The following is a 17,582-nucleotide window of genomic DNA, read 5'->3' as shown; positions in this document are numbered from 1 at the left end:
TTCAGTTGTTAGAAATTGGAACTCGCTTCCGAGTGAATTAAGGGATTGTTGGACAACAACTTCATTCAGGTCAAAATTACATCAATTCTTGCTTAACATATTAATTACTGATTAATATTGGTTACTTATAATGAAACTAACATCTGTCCATTCTTATTATTACCATTAATTTCTTTAAATAGAATACAAAACCTCTCATTGCAAAATCTCATTACACGAATATAATTAGATTTGTATTTTGCTCCCTAACATAGTTCCAGTAAGCTACTATTAAATTAATTTTCATCATTTAACCAACAAGCTATCTCAAACTTAATTATAATTCTTTATATACTGCATATAGATTGAACTGAATTATATTAGTTCATAAATTGCGTTATTACTTTTTCGTATAGGTTTTATCTAAAATTAAATAAACCTGTTCTAATCGTTAAAATTCAACTCAAGAATATTGCTGTAGAATCTTTAGTGTATTGTATATATCCATAATTTAAATATGGTATGTCACTATTGTATTGATTAAGGCTGGATGAGCGAAAGGGAAGGCCTTATGACCTTAACTCTGCCAGCGAAAATAAAACATTGTATTCTATAAAGAAGTAGTTTTCCTTAGCCAAACGTAACCAGACTTCGCACATAAAACAAGTATGATGCTTGTAACTAATATACTATATTTTTTAAAATCCATTAGATAGAAAAGTTATTATTTTTGTGTAGATTCGCCGCTATAAAGGGATAGTTTTTTCTCACCCAAACATATTGAGACTTCGCACACAAAACAAGTATGGTACTTGTAAATAATATACGAAGTTTAGTGAAAATCTGTTAGATAGGAGAGCAGTTATTATTTATTTCAGCTAGATTGCCCAGACATCCCACTGTGCGATAGTGGCCATGCAAATCTTTGATAGATGAATATCAATAATAGAATGTATCTCTTTAGACAAATGAAGCAAATCTAAATCTGTATTTTAACTTAATTTTATTCTTTAAATAAATGTATTATAATTGAACAATGTGTGATAAATTAATTTCAATAGTGAAAATTTAGCAAAATTATATGACCAAATCTCAAGATGAATAGAAATATTGAAGAGAACATATTCTAGTGGTAATCTACAATTTCATTTCCTACTTTTCAGCACTACAGAAATAACACTTCCTTACATGGTGGATGAAGATCTAGACTCCTTGAAAGCTGGCGCTGACAGTACAAATCCACAGGTGGAGTTTCCAGTAAATTTTGCTTGAAATTATTTCATTTAGGGATTGGGTTCTCCACTTATTTGGATAACAGAAAATGTATAGATGAGTTTAGGACTTCATTTAGGACAATGGGTATTGAGTATAACAAACACCAAAGAACTTCATGGGATAGTAAATATGGAGATAAAAATTAGAGGGAAATTAGTTGGGTCTATAAGGAATGTTTAGAGAATAATGTAGAATTGGATAACCCAGAAATTCCCTCCTGTGTTCTAGTATAAACCACAATGAGCAAACATTTGGAAAGACATTTTAAACTTAAGTCCATAACAATCAAACTAGAATAATGCATGAAAGAAATATCAAAGTGGATTTGGAAGAGTACGTTTATTGTGGAAGGCAAGGAATTTAAGGACTGTACTTGTAGTAGTAACATTGGTGAAATCAGTCATTCATCACCAGTTAGCCCATACATACTCCGATGTAGCTTAGTGTAATAAATTGAAGCGGAAAATTAAATATTAATTTGTGTATTTTACATCAATAAAATCAATCACAGAAAAATTACAATACAATACGGTACAATACGATACAAAACAATCGTAGTGATTGAGTTTTTGTAAATGAAAATAAAATGACTTGTTACGTTAATGAAAATATAAAATAATATACGACGTTCATAAATGATATGCGAGACAAATGACAATACAAAAAACATAACGATATGTAGTTTTTTAATTTTCTATAAATAAATAGTGCATATTCAGTCTCTTGGCTATTCTCTCAATGTACACCAAGCACAGAAATACACATTTTGAACAAAACATACAATACTTGATGAAGCAATTAATTTACAGATGAAGGACGAACAGAAATTCTACATCAACGATGTAGGTATCTTTGTCTTCCTAGAATGGTTTCCCATTACCAGGCCAATGGCAAATGCATCGATTCTGGAGTCAATGATGAAGCCGGCCGCAGCAAAGGCTGGAAAGAGGAAGAAAAAATAATTTTAATTTTCTAAAATATTATGCTAATTTTGAGCATCTTTTAATATTTGAGTTTCAATAGATTATTATACAGGTGGGCCAAAATAAAATGTACAAAGTATATAATTACTTATTTTCTGCGTTGGTACATTGTTGAGGATCTGTGATATTTACAAATATTTTTCTACAACGTATCTGATCCGAAACAATTCCTTCAAAAGCTGTTCCTAAGACTGCATCTAATTCGTCAACTGTTATTCAAATGGGTAGTGACTTTTAACACAACTTGTATAATATTTGACATGTTTTACAATTTAATCTGCTCAGACTTAAACATTCAATGATAAAATGACATGACAAAACGTCCAATAATATTCGTACCAATAATATATTATATGAAAATTAATGTGATACTTACCACTAAGTTTCTCCAACAATTCAGACACAGGAATTAAAACGGGCTCCTTAAATCTGTCATTATTGAAGTTTGATTTCAGGTGTAGATTACCAGGTTCATCTCCATTAACCTGAAAATAAATAAAATATAATGTAATCGTCTGAACTCCCTTCATGTTAAAGAGGTCGAGATACACACATTACAAATTCACTTGTACTTAAATATTCTTGTGCTAGTAGCCTATCAAAATCCCTAAAGCTTTCAACAGTTTTATCAGCACTTAGGAATGTGTTTCTCAGAAATATCACAATATCAAGACTAATTTGAAGGCCCTCATAAACATTTCAGAAGAAAATATTGAAAATTATAGTAAGAATTCATTTTTTTAAATAAGGATATGAAGATAAAACAAAAAGAAACACATTGCATTAAAAATATATTGGCCTTCAAATGCATGATCGGATTTTTAAAGAACCAAAAAGATTCACTAAGGAAAAGAACATTTGGGGTTTATCAAGATGTACCAAGATATTTTGTAAGATATATGTAACATCATCCGATTAGCTTCCCAAACTTATAATTTTAATTGATATTTATTGATATTATTGAAATAAAATATGTAATTCCATCTGTCATTATTCATCGATGTCACAAATTATTATGTACATTTAAGGTTTTTAATGTCATTCACCCTAAATACTTGGATATAATCAACATTTTCATAGATAATGCAAGAGTTCTTTGAGAGAGTTTATTTCAAATGAATGCATAAGGGACCTAATAAGGAAAGGAATTAGTTTTAGCAGCAAAGCCAAGTACTGGTGGGTTTTATAGTATTAGTTTACTTTACTCAATCGCCAGCTCCTCAACAAACATGCATACTGTACATGATGGGTAAATTGATAAATTTACGAAAATGGAACTCACCTCGACTGTTACAAGTCTCATCGAGCTGTTGGATGCTCCTGGATCCATCGCCAGAGCAGGTCCGACTTTCTTAACAGTTCCGTAAAATCCAGTATCTTCCTTCAACTCCCGAATTGCAGCTGCATCAGGGGTTTCATTTTGTTCTATCAGACCTAGAATTTGAACAAATTAAAATTACTCAATAAGCACTTCAGTGAATAATGTGAACTTCTAATTAAATAATGTCAATCAGTATTTCGTTTCTTTTGCATAGTTTAGGAAGTGTTTATGGAAGATAATACGATTATAAACGTTTGTATTCATCTATTATATAGTATTATTTTGACATCGCTGCTTCCAGACAGTTTTACAACACTAAGTAACTTAAAGTAAATATAATAGGCTAGGGACTGTATATCTAAGAACGCTATCACGTGGGTAATGCGTATCATTATTTACAGTCTGAATTCTATGCACATATTTAAATTAAATTAAAGCTCGAAAATTAAAAAAAAAAATGTTTTATCATCTTTCACACAAGAATTTCATTATAACTAAAAGAAAACACTGTTACTTACCGATTGGCATCTCAATTGTGTAAGCTTTGAGAGCAGGACGATACTGCTTCACCAAGACAATGCAATCATAATGAAGTAGTCGCCTGTAGAATGCGATAACTCCAACAGAATCAACCTTCTCCTCTTCATTTCTGGTAAGTGTTTTTGTACCTTCCCACACCCTGCAAGATATTAAGTTACCAATGTATACATCTAAATCGACGTACTGGCACTGGACATAATACAGATTTACTAACCACGCTGTCATTTTTATCATGTTATCCTTGCTGCTGGACACGAAGCATATGAAACATGACAGCAATCATTACTTATTAATTCCATTCATATTCAAGAAGCGATGCCTACCACGTGCTTAATGGTAGATAACTAAATGGTCAAGACTCTGAAGTTGAAACAGTCAGGAAATAAGTACGTGATAAATTTAATGCAGACATTTATCTATTACTTCTGCGTAACTGCATATTCCAAATATTGTACAAAAGGATTTATAATATTATATATTGGACAAGCCCTGCAATTAAATTTGTTGAAAAAATTCAGCTTTGTAATCGAAATAACACAAGGCATAAGTTAATTTTTTTCAGTTATGTATCTCCGGTATGCGTTCTCTAAGTCCAATAATAATTTAACAAATTTAATTGGCCATTTCGGAATTGGAAATCCCTGTCTAAATGCAGAAATGGGAATCATCGCAATTTCCTGAAATTAATGACGAATACTGAAATATAATGACGATATAGGTCTATCTTATAATAAATGGCAAATATTGAAGTCCAAATAAGAACTACATTACAAATTTCTTAAAATTAATATTAAAAATAATATTTTGTGACGTAGGATTAAGTGTTACTTCGAAATATAAATATTTACATTGAACCCAATATTCTGCAACGTTAAATAAGTTTCAAAGCAATATCATATCATTGAAATGTAGCACCACATGTTAAAAGCAAGAACAATAATATGTTTATAATATTACATGAACAATTACGTAGTTAAACATAATTACTGCCTCAAGTTATGTTTGCACCCAACATTAATATTACAACTGTAGGAGTAACAAGTATATTTGCAAAGTTGTAACGATTAAAATATTCATAAAATACAATTTAGTACCGGTACCTACAATTTTCTGTATATGTGACATGTTTCTACTTTATAATTTAAATATGGCAACATTTTTTTATAATGTATGAAAAAAATAGTAGGCCTACTTTCATTCTGCTCTTGTCAAAGACTAAATCCTTGACGAAGCAAAACAATCGTTCATCTCAAACAATTGTTGTGAATGTTGTCAAATTTCATATCATTCTACAACGTGACCACTACATTTTGATATGTTTTTAAAAGAATTAGCAATTCGAAAATGTCTGAGCGCTCAAGGACCAAGCACAGAATTTTATCCTTGGCCACTCCGACAGTAAATTCAAATTCCGTCATAGACTGCAATATAGCACAATGAACTACACTATATGGTCACATATACTGTACTTATATAATATCTCACTCACTTCGGCATGCCGCGCTGGTCCAAGTACGTGATCCGCGCCACGGAAACCCACTCTCCGGTGCTCATGTTCTCTTCGCGGTGGAAACGGCAGTTGGTGATTTCTTCGTTGTTGTTGACGTTGTTCATTGTGGATTTTCTACTTTAGCACTGTTCCTCTGCAGCCCGCTCCGGCCTTTTTTCTACTTCTCTGCTGGAGGGAGGAGTTGGACCAGAGCCACGAGATCGAGCCAATGAGATCCCCTGTCACGCTCGTGGACCGTGGGTGGTGACCCCCAGTCTAATCTGCATGGACCTTCGACCGTCCTTAAGCACTCCCGAATGAGTCTTGCAGCGGAACTTGAGAGTAACTACTCTCCACTTTCTCGGTAAAGAGGAATACGAGTGTAACGAACTGTAAACTTAAATACGCCATCGAAAAAACGATAAATTACATATTTACGTAGAGGAAAAACAAACCATAAAATTTCCAGCTACCAATTTTTCCATGAACACAGAGACGTTCAAACGTTTAAGTATGTCAAATCCCTTACCACGAAGTTTTAACTGTCACAGGCCTCCTCTTCTCATACCAGATTCCCCTCTTCTCTTGCCCGAAAATTGCTTGTTGAATTTTATATCTGTCTCTTAAATCAGTTAAAAATTCTGCAGCGTAGTCTGAATAACATTTATTTAAAATGTTGTACAGGAGATTTTGATTAATTCGGCATTGGATAATTCGAATAAATGCTTATTCCTCTCGAAATTACTATATTACTAAAATTAATATTGAATTAGAATTTTCGAAGCTTATGTTTAGACAATTCGAAACTATGGGTTCAACAAAAAGTGTCTAATCTGGAATTCTATAGAAAGTCAAAGGTTTTACTGGTAACCTCAGTTATGAATTATTTAAAGAACTCAAATTGTATTTTTTAACTTCATATTGATCGACAGGTAGTGGAAAAGTAAAAGAGCTGTTATTTTTAACAGATTTCGTATCATTATCCAGTGACAGACCGTAGGTATGAACAATGGGAGGGATGTTCACCACTATTGTTTGTATGTTTATGCTCGACCATGCCGAAATGTAGTAATTATACTACTGGTAGCAGTCCTTTAATGCATGTCATTAAAGTACACCTACTCATTAAAGTACAGGTGTTCAGCCAATGACAACTCAGCTTACAGGTGTTCAGCCAATGCCAAGTCAGCTTTGTACCGTTATAAAACCGCAAGTATCGATTATTCTCGGATATTCAATCGAAAGAGAATTAGCGAAAAGTCACGGAGTCTGGAAATCCAATACTGTCGCAGAAGATTATGTTCTGTTACTATAATAATTAGCGCTAATTGTAAATAATATTCAAATAAATTCAATTTGTCATCTCGTTTTTCAATGTCGAATTCAATAATCAAGGTTACATCAAGTTTAACGGGATTACATCAAGGTCAATGACATTATTGTTCCTCGGAAAAAATCAATACTTTCGCGTCTGCGCACATCTCACAATTCACGACTTAGAACAAGGTCACTTCCGATCTTGTCAGATACAAATAAAATGTATACATCTGAATAATTTCAAGTTAGAAATATGGTCGAGCATAAAAAGTCGTATGAAACTTGCCTATAATGGTAATTAAGACGCTCGTATGAATATTATGAAACGAGCGCTCGTTACATAAACATCCATACTTGCGTCTTAATTACTATCATTATAGGCTCGTTGCATAATGTACTATTATAGTATAGTGAGGCTCACGTAACGTTATTTCCTAAAAAAAAAAAAAGCTAATATGGCAGTCTTTTGAATATTGCCAAACCAAAGAAGGTAAAATTACAATAATATGTACTAAGAAAATAATATTTATTTATTTATTTATTTATTTATTTATTTATTTATTTATTTATTTATTCATTTCATTCATTCATTTACTTATTTATTTGTTTATTTATGTACCTATTTATTTATTTATTTATTTATGATTGATCTAATATTAAAAAGTATTTTATCTGGCAACATGAAATTCATTGGTTTGACTGTACACATAACGATTCATCAGCCCTAACCTAAAAATATATGTTGTTGGACAACATGAAATGATACCATGAACTCAGAAAACTGAATACCACTTTAAATGTATGCTGTTTATTCATTAATTATTACTGTATTATAATATATTAGTATTATTAATTACATTCAATTTTCAAATAACACTCGTTACTAACATTTGTTTCGTTAATATTCACAGATTCTTCAAAGGAAAATGATACTGTCAACATAACAGAAAGTAACTGCCAATTGTAGTATCTTTCATTACCGAAATTCGAAACAAAGTTGGCAAAAAATTCAACAACATGGCAACTAAAAATCATTACAAATTCACTAACATATATATTAATAGGGGTGGAAATGGTTAGTTTCACTCGCAGGGTATAAAGCAAGAAGATCCGGACTATGTGTCTCCTTCTCTCTTATCCACCAGCAAATAAGTTGGAAGAGAACGAATTTGTAGAAATCTTCAGTATTGTACGTACGAAAGTTAGTGTGTTAGTGGCTCTTCTGCATTCACAATGTCGAAGCGTGGAGCGCACACACGTTTAACGCTAGCAAGAAAGTTGAAGTGTTTTCTTCTATTGGCAGCCTAATTTCTGTATGGAAATGGATAAAACATATCAGCAGATGAGGTATACTATTGTACATATATTATTCATTACTTTAGGTTATACGAGTGTGTAATTCTTATTTGATATGAATTTTCCAAAAAAAAAAAAAATAATAATAATAACTTGCTGGTTAATTCGAATTTAGGATATTTCGAATTTATTCAATTTTCTCTTGGAATTCAAATTAAGAAGAGCTCACTCTATTTAACTTGTGCTAAATTACTGAAGATAATGAAATGACTGTCCAGTAATATTTAATCTCTCACTATATAAAACATAAAGGAATATTATATTAGTGCGAAAGCGATTTAGAGTATTAACGCGAAAATGTTTTGAAGCATCCTTCATATCGAAAACGTCGTTTTCAATTTGCCGTCAAGACGGTTTATCCTAATTGTTGGACGGAATTCGTCCATATTCAGCACCTACGAGCGAATTAAACTTGAAATACTCGTACTACACATAAAACAGCATTTACACAAACATTAATGGATTTTGATTCACATTTTTAAATTTAGATTTCTTGAAATTCAAATCGTACAAATACAAATATATAATGAAAAATAAAATATAGCGCGAAAGCAAACACAACAGTAACAAAAAATGGAAGCTAGAAAATACACATTCCTTTCCGTTAAGATTCAAAATTATACCTATTTAAACTATACTAGAAACTCATTACAATATTATAATATATATATTACAATCGTTATATTAATCAAATTATAACTGGGTAACACCCGAAAAAGCAAGATGCTTGATGTCGGGTGTGACAGATATTAAACTACACCGAAAAAAATTAATCAGAACTGCGATTAAACTCTTAACTGTAATTACACATAAAATAAAAAAAAACATATTACGTGTACATAAACATACTAAGTTAAGAATACGACATTGTTACAGTAACAAAAAATGAAGAATAATAATTTATATGGTGATTATAATTTAAAAAGAGTTCAAGAACTTGTTTTTTTCAATCATCTATCGTTAAGTAATTTAAGTTAGGGATTCATCTTTATAAAATCACGATACAGTCTTGAACCGAAATTAGAACTGTGACTTAGACTTGCTTCAGTCTCACATTCTGGTTCAATGAGGGGGAGTGAAATATTGTGTCTTGTATTGTGGCCATGATCGAAAGATATAAACTTAGTTTGATATTTATGGTAGAAATTCAAACTACTATACATATACATTTGTTTGATATTTAAAGCATTAAATTTTTTGTATATGAGATGAGTTGGATAATCAAAACATATTTTAAGAATTCTTTTTGTAGTAATATTAATGGACGAATGGTAATCTGTGATAATTCACCCCATCCTAAAATTCCATACTGTATTGTAGACTGAACTAAGGCTAAAAATATTACTCTCAATAGTGTTACTGGCATAAAGCGATGCAGTTAAACAAATCAAAATTTAAATTTAAATTAAGAACACAAAACAGCGATTCATTCGATATAGGCTCTAACAATTATTCTTTCATTTTCCTTCTTAAACAAGAAGAAGTAGGCTTATTTCCAATAGTTATTTACTTAATTAGTAGGAAAAGTTTATTATGGCTCCAGTGTATTTTTTTAAGACCGAGATGTTAGCTAAGTTCTTTAATTACACGAGAGTTGTAATAATGGTTATCCCATTATCGCAAAAATATTTTATCCACGATCGTTTAATAATGTTTATTTTTTAAATAATAATTTATAACAATATTTTTTAAATAAAAGTTCAGTATAATCGTTCAATGTAGGCTAGAGCTAGATATCCACAGTCATTGATTGTCATATTTATTCATTTACAATATAATTGGTAGGGCCTATAGGTCTACCTGAAAGTAAAAAATATTAATTTTGTTCTATCGCTGAACTATTTATTGACGTTTGTTTTCTTGGACATCACACTCTATCATAGAATAATACGTCCACAGAGATCAAGGTTTTTGTTTATAAGATTTATATTAATACTCAAATAGAGCTGGCAAAATCTCATTTGTAATACACCGTGTCCATAAATTATCTTTACATCTTCAGATTATTATGTCGGGTGATCGTGGTGGCCAAGGCAGTGGATCATCCCTCCCAACCCATCCTATCGGATTTGGGGGTCTGAAAAGCCACGCGAGATTCGAGAAATCGATCGCCATAGTCCAAAGGTAAATGTGTGGTGCGGTCTTATGCACAATAAAATCATTGGTCCCGTTTTCTTCGCTGAAGGTACTGTTAACACCAATACTTACCTGGAAATGCTAGAGGATTTTTTTTCTCGCAACTTGAGCATCTCCAACCAGGCATCTCTTTCCAACAGGATGGTGCACCACCTCAATGGGCTCTGGAGGTACGCATATCCTTAGATAACCATTTCCCTAGGTGATGGATTGGGAAGGATGGCCCATTCCCTTGGCCACCACGATCACCCGACATAACGCCTTTGGATTTCTTTTTGTGAGGTTATGCAAAGGATATCGTGTACCAGACGCCAGTTCCCAATATTCAAGTCCTACGACAAAGAATTCAAGACGCCATCGCATCAGTTACTGCGGATGTAGGCTACTACAGCGGACATGGCAGGAAATCGATCATCGCCTTGATATCCTAAGGGGGCAAGGGGAGGCACACACAGAAGTGCATTGAGGTGGTAAAAACAAAACTTTGAGAGATTCTCTTTCACATGAAAAAACAGAACTGAGATACCTCGTTTCATTATTTAGTTATTTACATCTGAAGTTGTAAAGATAATTTATGGACCCGGTGTATTACCTACTTTCTCACCTTCGCATCATTTCAGGGAGCGCTCATACGCCAATTTATATTTAATTTTCGATTTTTCTGGAATCAAATAACAGTTGAAACTGCTTCATCAATATCTGAAAGAAAGCTTTCTTCAGAATCTCCAATTTTAGTGGAAGAATTGATACTTTTGAGAGATGATTGCCGCAGTGAGAACGGCAATGAGTTGATTACTGCACTGATTGCTATAATCAATGTCGTTACAGTGGTTGAAATAAGTATGGATAAGTACGCATTATTGAAGGGAGTGATACCTGTGCGATTGAAGAATTTCACTACAAAAGTTTAGTTCAATATTTCTAGGTTTTTAATGTAAATTAGAATAACAATTTCCATGGTTATACAATAAATCACTCTGAATTCGATGATATAGAAGACAACTAATTAGTTTGTTATCCAAGTGCAAAAAAAGGCCATAACTGATAACCTGTTTTCCCACTTTGCTAAATGTAAGCCTACCTCAATCTTCAGATGCACATTACTTGCTACAGTCTTCCCTCACAGACTTTGTATTTTTTTAAATTATTAGGTAATGTATATTGTAAATTCTAAAGAAAAATTTAGTTAAATATTTCACCCATAGTGAAGCAAAACAAATATTGCATTTTTATTAACAATGTTTGCAATTTTTTCAATGTATATATATTTTTTCCTCACTTTATGCGTGATATATTCATAAACCCGTAGGTCTACTTTGTAGCACACAGAAAGCACTGTACAAATTTCGTGTGAATAGATTCAGTAGTTTCAGAGAAAAAATGCACTTAAGTTTGAAAAATATCAACATATGGAAAACTGCATTTAAAAAAAAAATAATGTTTGAATTATATGTGACGTCAAATTTAAAAAGGCCATTTAAAGGGCATATCTGCAGAGATAACCCCACAATATATATAGAGTTTTAAAGAGCAAGTTTTGTACTTTTTAATATAAAATAAAAGAAATCGGATTTTGACCACTAATCACTACCCATTCCCCTTAAATAATAATAATTATATAGTCGGTATGTCCTCATGAATATTCATGGTAAAGTAATTAATTGTTATTTAGACAATTATACCCAAATTATTATCTTATATCTCGGGATTTAAAATAGCTTATATTCACATTACTTTGTAAAATTAATGGCGGCCGGGTAGCTTAGTTGGTAGAGCAGCTGGCTACGGACTGGAAGGTCCGGGGTTCGATCCCAGGTGGTGATAGGATTTTTCTTGTTGCCAAACTTTCAGAACGGCCCCGAGGTTCACTCAGCCTCCTATAAAATTGAGTACCGGGTCTTTCCAGGGGGTAAAAGGCGGTCAGAGCGTGGTGCCGACCACACCACCTCATTCTAGTGCCGAGGTCATGGAAAGCATGGGGCTCTACCTCCATGCCCCCCAAATGCCTTCGTGGCATGTGACGTGGATACCTTAACCTTTACTTTGTAAAATTAATGCAACACCATTCGTTTCAGAAGTAGATACATTTGGTTTACTCTAAAAGTGAATTAATATGTACACAATTATATGTCCAACTGCTGATAAAAATGTCAAGGCCTTGAAATATCTCTACGAATTAATTTTCGAAAATAACCGAACCCTAGCGACGAAAGCACTGGAGTCCACCGCTGGGTAATAACGGTCAGCACGTCTGACCGTGAAACTAGGGGGCACGGGTTCAAATTTTTGTTGGGACAAGTAACCTGGTTGAGGTTTTTCGGGGGTTTCCCCTGAACCCATTAAGGGCAAATGCTGGATAACTTTCGGTGTTGGACCCTGGACTCACCTCGCTAGCATTATCACATTCATCTCGCTCATACGTTAGATATGCATAACAGTTGATTAAGCGTCGTAAAATAACCAATTGAAAACACTGGATTAAAACTTGGTTCTAAGAGATCAAATCATAGGCCTACATTAGTATTCGTTTCTCGCCACAAACGCTAGGCAAACGGAACTTTGTTCGCCTTTTGCAGTGAAGAAATAGTTACTAACATTGGCTTTCATCATAGAGGGATTTTTTTTTTTAATTTTTGATTTGACCATAGGTAAAACATTCACAATTCCTTCATAAACTTATTAATTTTAAATGACTTACTGATTTCCGTAAGAAGTGATGTAATAGCAGAGATAACACCAGAATTGGTGTAACACGAGAATTTGTGGAAAATAAATTACATACCGTAATATACTTAATGCGTATAGTTTATAAAATAATTAATTAATGCGTTTTATGTGCAATACGTAAAATTGAAGTATATCCTCCATCGGTGCACAGCAAATCACTTCATTTATATACGTATTTCAAACGAGAGTTCAAGAAAACAAACTATGTAGTTTAAATCATTCATAGCTTAAGGGAAAAGAAAGTGTTGCTAATTACATAAAGGTATATGTATCATCATCCTGACACCCATTTTTACTACTAATAAGGAAGCGATTCACAGAAAATATGACGGACTCTCGGGACTCTCGTGGAGAAGTTCGTGAAACACTTCCACAGCAGTGTCAATTAGTCTAGATTACTAATTTAAATATTTCTTGAACTGCTTTAGATTTCTGCAATTTTTATGAGTTAGGTGCATTTCCAGTAAATTCGTCACGAGTTTCATCATGGCAGGCAAACTTGTCTCACTGGTACAAATAAATAAAATTCTAAGAGCGGCAGAAGTAAGTTCATAAACAGTGGTGAAATACGTTCGTTATCACTAAGTTATATAAGTATTCATCGCGCATAGCTACTCTTAAACAGACAAAATACATAGGCACATTGATGTTTTCTCATATTTGCATCCAGATTGAAAGCTACAGAATGTCCTTGTAGCATAAAACATGAGTTTTAATGAAATAAAGTAGCATCGTTTTTCGTTCTCATGTGCTTATTTCTTCAACTGCGACTTTTTTCGAACCATGAGTTCACAAACATATTTAACACTACCTGCAATGACGAAAATCTTTCAGTCCACAAAACATGGACTGTGTTGTTCAGTGACATTTCCCTAGCTCCTGGCGATTGAGGACGTTAAGCATCCTCTTACAGTTTTTAGATTTGGAAACACAGTGACTTCAGCTGTTTCCAGCAATGACAAATGGAAAGTTCAGAGTTTCAAATGCAGTGTATAGAGGTTTCTAAACCTGAACGCTGAAGATTTGAAAAAGGATAAGATCAACAATTCGTATGTTGCATGATCGTCCACCTCTGCTTCGGAATGTGGGCGTGAGGCCAGCAGCCATTTGGTCGGTCTGGGCCCTTAAAGGGCTGTCGCGCCACGAATTATTATTATTATTATTATTATTATTATTATTATTATTATTATTATTATTATTATAGGGCTCACAACGGTATGCATACCGACTATTCATTGGTTTTCCTACTTTACCCACTAAAATGTTTGTCGATGTATCTTCAAATATTGCTTCATTAATATCAAAAACTGCAGCTGGAATTTGGTTAAAATTAAGCATTGCATCTTCAATAATTGTGCCGAACTTTCCGAAGCTCTATCAAGTTCGAGAGAATTTCTAGCTCCTAAAGCAATCTATTTTATTTTTATCTAACTGTATATTCTAATCACTTTTGAGAGGGATGTAATGTGTAGTGAAATAAATGTATAATTTCTGGAGGAAATTTTCTGTAGACACTGAAAAGCCATACATTATTTCTTAGGTTGTGCATTTTTCGTATAGTACAGTCCCGCGCCGTGGCGTCGCGGTCTAAGTCATCCCGCCTAGGACTCGCGTTACGGAATGCGCGCTGGTTCGATTCCTCATGGGGGAAGAAATTTTATCATGAAATTTCGGCCAGTGTATGGGACCGGTGCGCACCCAGCATCGTGATGCACTTGGGTAGCTAGGTAGGTAGCGAAATCCGGTTGCGAATACCAGCTATAACGACTGGGGGGATCATCGTGCTAACCACACGATACCTCCATTCTGGTTGGATGATCGTCCACCTCTTCTTCGGCATGTGGGCGTGAGGCCAGCAGCCGGTTGGTCGGTCTAGGCCCTTCACGGGCTGTAGCGCCACGGATTATTATTACAGGGCAACCATACGTAATCCGATCTTTTTTTCTGGACGACGGTAGCTTCTGGAGCATCGATGTCAGTGTCGGTAATCAATTATAAATTTGATTTTAGCTGAAACGTGTGTTAGCATAACGTTGGAATGAAAGTGAATGAATGGCAGGATTTTATCACAGGTTATAAAGAAAGTATGGTCTGCTTCTTTTATTTTTCTGACGTTGTTGTCAACAGTAATCTCACTAGAGGTTTTGATTTATCTAGAGAAAATCAAAACTCGAGTGGGATTTAATTTACTATTACACAATAAGAAGAAAATACATAAAGATTAGAAGAAATAAAGTACTCTAATACAATAAAATATTAATTGACTTACTAAAATTCTATTTCATTAATGTTAGCTTCACCAAAACCTTTGAACGGAGCCACCATTTTCAGTTGACTATATGCGGTAAATAAATGACGATCGCAAATCTTGTTTTGTCGTACTGTAAAGAATTTGCAGTTTGAAATGTTGGCAAACAAAGAAACGAATGATTTGGGGATAATAAAAACAGAAGAAAGTATGTAAATATTAGAAGAAATAAAGTACTCTAATACAATATTAATTGACTACTAAAATTGTATTTCACTGATATTAGCTTCACCAAAATGTTTGAACGGAGCCGCCATTTTCAGTCGACTATCTATGCGGAAAATATATGACGATCGTAAAGCATGCTTTATAGTACCGTAAAGAATTTGCAGTTTGAAATGTAGGCAAACAAAGAAACAAATCCTAGGGAAGTGATAAAAATAAACAAATGCTAGGGAAGTGATAAAATTGTAGAATAAACAGCCTTGATTGGTTGAAACACGTCCTTCCGTACAGTTTTATTGGTCAAAAGTAGTAGCTATGACGTAGTAAAAGTGTAATAGTCTTATTAAAACCAATAATTATTCCTCTCGTCAACTGCAACAATAAACATATGGTTTCATAGGAAATAAATTGATCGCCAAGTTTTACAAAAAAAAAAAAAAGAGGAATTATAATTTGAAAATTGCCGCAAGCTATAATAATGGAGCAAGATCGAACTTTAATAATTAACCGGAATTTTAGGTACATGTGCAATATTAGAACTAACTCGATTATTAAAAGTTAAGACTCATACTTTGATTCTAATTTCCTGTTAAGTAAGACCAATTACTCATAAAATAAAATGAAATTGGACGCCTACGTAATATTATACCCATACAATTGTTTAAAATAACTTAAATAAAAGGGCCTCGTTAAGTAATGAACTGTCACATGATTTCCTCCCTTTCTACGACGCTGCGACGTAACCACTTGGATGGACAGTACATAGCATGTCTGAGTAATTTTCTTTTCGGATCGGGCATAAGTGAAGATTGAATTTACAGTACGTAAGGTCTCTTTTATAGAGTAGGTACAGAATTATTTCAACCTGGTAATTGGAATTACGTACAAAGTCCATAGTGCGATAATATGCACATTAGAACTGAAGCCTGTATCGAAATGAACGGCTACCATTTTCAAAAATGTGTATAAATATCCACATTATGATTTTTTTTTCAATTTAACTTCATTCTCTATAGTGTACACTAATGTGCTGTAGACAGTATACAGTGCATAATGAATACGTCCGCATGGAAAGCTCAGTTCGTGAGTAAAAATTCGTGAGTAAAAACACTCATTGTTAATACTGTACTGTATTTAAGTTAGATTAAACAAAAACCTAATGAAAATTATCAAACTCAAAATCGCGATATTTCCTAGTTTACGTAAATGGTTGAAGTACTTTTCTCCCCCCCCCCCTATACCTAGTAAGGTGTTTTGTTTATATATTACGCCAGTATCATCGAACTCCAGTCGTGGAAGGGGGTTTCCGGTTCTTAATCGTTGATCCAAAGGTATAGCCAGGTTAATATTAGAAATGTTAGTAAAAATAAAATGATGTCCCTGTATAATCGACGTCTTCAACTTAATTACTCTAGCTCTTGTAATGTCCATGTCCAAGAAACAGAGAACCAGAAAAGTACAAAATTAATGTCTTTAAATCAATTACTCCAAATCTTGAAATGCTCAAGTTCAAGGAATAGGGCAGCAGAAATGTACTGTACAAATTCAATGTTTTCAAAGTAATTACTCTAAAGTTGCAATACTAGTTTCAGCTTTAGTAGTTCTTATGATATTCTAAGCTACGATCAGTATCTTCTAAAATTTTGAGTAGGTACCATGATCTTCGTGACGCGGTATCTTTTGTGAAATTTTGTGTAATTCAAGTTTTCAAAATTATCGTTTCTTAAATGGTTAACATTATCTCCATCTGGCTCTTGATTTTCTAGCAGTTTCAAATGTAACAATTCTGCATCGAAACGTTCCGCCATTTTGTTTTGCAACTAGTGAGCCACTAAAAATTTAAAGACGGAAATTTCTATCACTAAACTAATGATAGCTGTACTTGTTCGTTAGGACTAAAGATACTTGATGAGCTATAAAAATAATTTAATTAACCAGTAAAGAAATTATTAACTAATCATTAAAAACATAGTGCAGCTCTTTCCT

The 17,582-nt window shown here is 33.3% G+C and overlaps 1 protein-coding gene and 1 long non-coding RNA gene across 2 annotated transcripts in view; one reads left to right on the top strand and one right to left on the bottom strand.

The window, feature by feature from the left end:
- Window positions 1-1,720: 1,720 nt before the first annotated feature.
- Window positions 1,721-5,927, bottom strand: LOC138707781 (ADP-sugar pyrophosphatase-like). The gene is made up of 5 exons (XM_069837684.1): window positions 5,588-5,927; window positions 4,077-4,237; window positions 3,520-3,671; window positions 2,614-2,722; window positions 1,721-2,193 (listed from the first exon to the last, which is right to left on the bottom strand). Exons 1-5 carry the CDS (start codon window positions 5,710-5,712, stop codon window positions 2,084-2,086), a joined length of 657 nt encoding a protein of 218 aa, XP_069693785.1. The 5' UTR covers window positions 5,713-5,927; the 3' UTR covers window positions 1,721-2,083.
- A 1,953-nt stretch (window positions 5,928-7,880) lies between these two features.
- The window catches only part of LOC138707299 (uncharacterized), a 51,089-nt gene continuing 41,387 nt past the window's right edge, over window positions 7,881-17,582 (top strand). The window contains exon 1 of the long non-coding RNA XR_011334151.1: window positions 7,881-8,251. This is a non-coding gene — a long non-coding RNA (uncharacterized lncRNA). The remainder of the gene's footprint in view (window positions 8,252-17,582) is intronic.

This window comes from Periplaneta americana, chromosome 10 (assembly GCF_040183065.1).
Source record: "Periplaneta americana isolate PAMFEO1 chromosome 10, P.americana_PAMFEO1_priV1, whole genome shotgun sequence".
Classification (NCBI taxonomy): domain Eukaryota; kingdom Metazoa; phylum Arthropoda; class Insecta; order Blattodea; family Blattidae; genus Periplaneta; species Periplaneta americana.
Note: the sequence above shows the minus strand (reverse complement) of the source record. Positions and strands in the feature narration are given on the sequence as shown.

Excerpts from the sequence above, each read along its gene's own strand:
- LOC138707781 (XM_069837684.1), bottom strand. The coding sequence starts at position 5,712 with ATGAACAACGTCAACAACAACGAAGAAATCACCAACTGCCGTTTCCAC. Across the intron at positions 2,723-3,519 it reads TGAGACTTGTAACAGTCGAG|GTTAATGGAGATGAACCTGG; the intron begins GTGAGTTCCATT and ends ATTTATTTTCAG. Across the intron at positions 2,194-2,613 it reads ATTGTTGGAGAAACTTAGTG|CCTTTGCTGCGGCCGGCTTC; the intron begins GTAAGTATCACA and ends TCCTCTTTCCAG.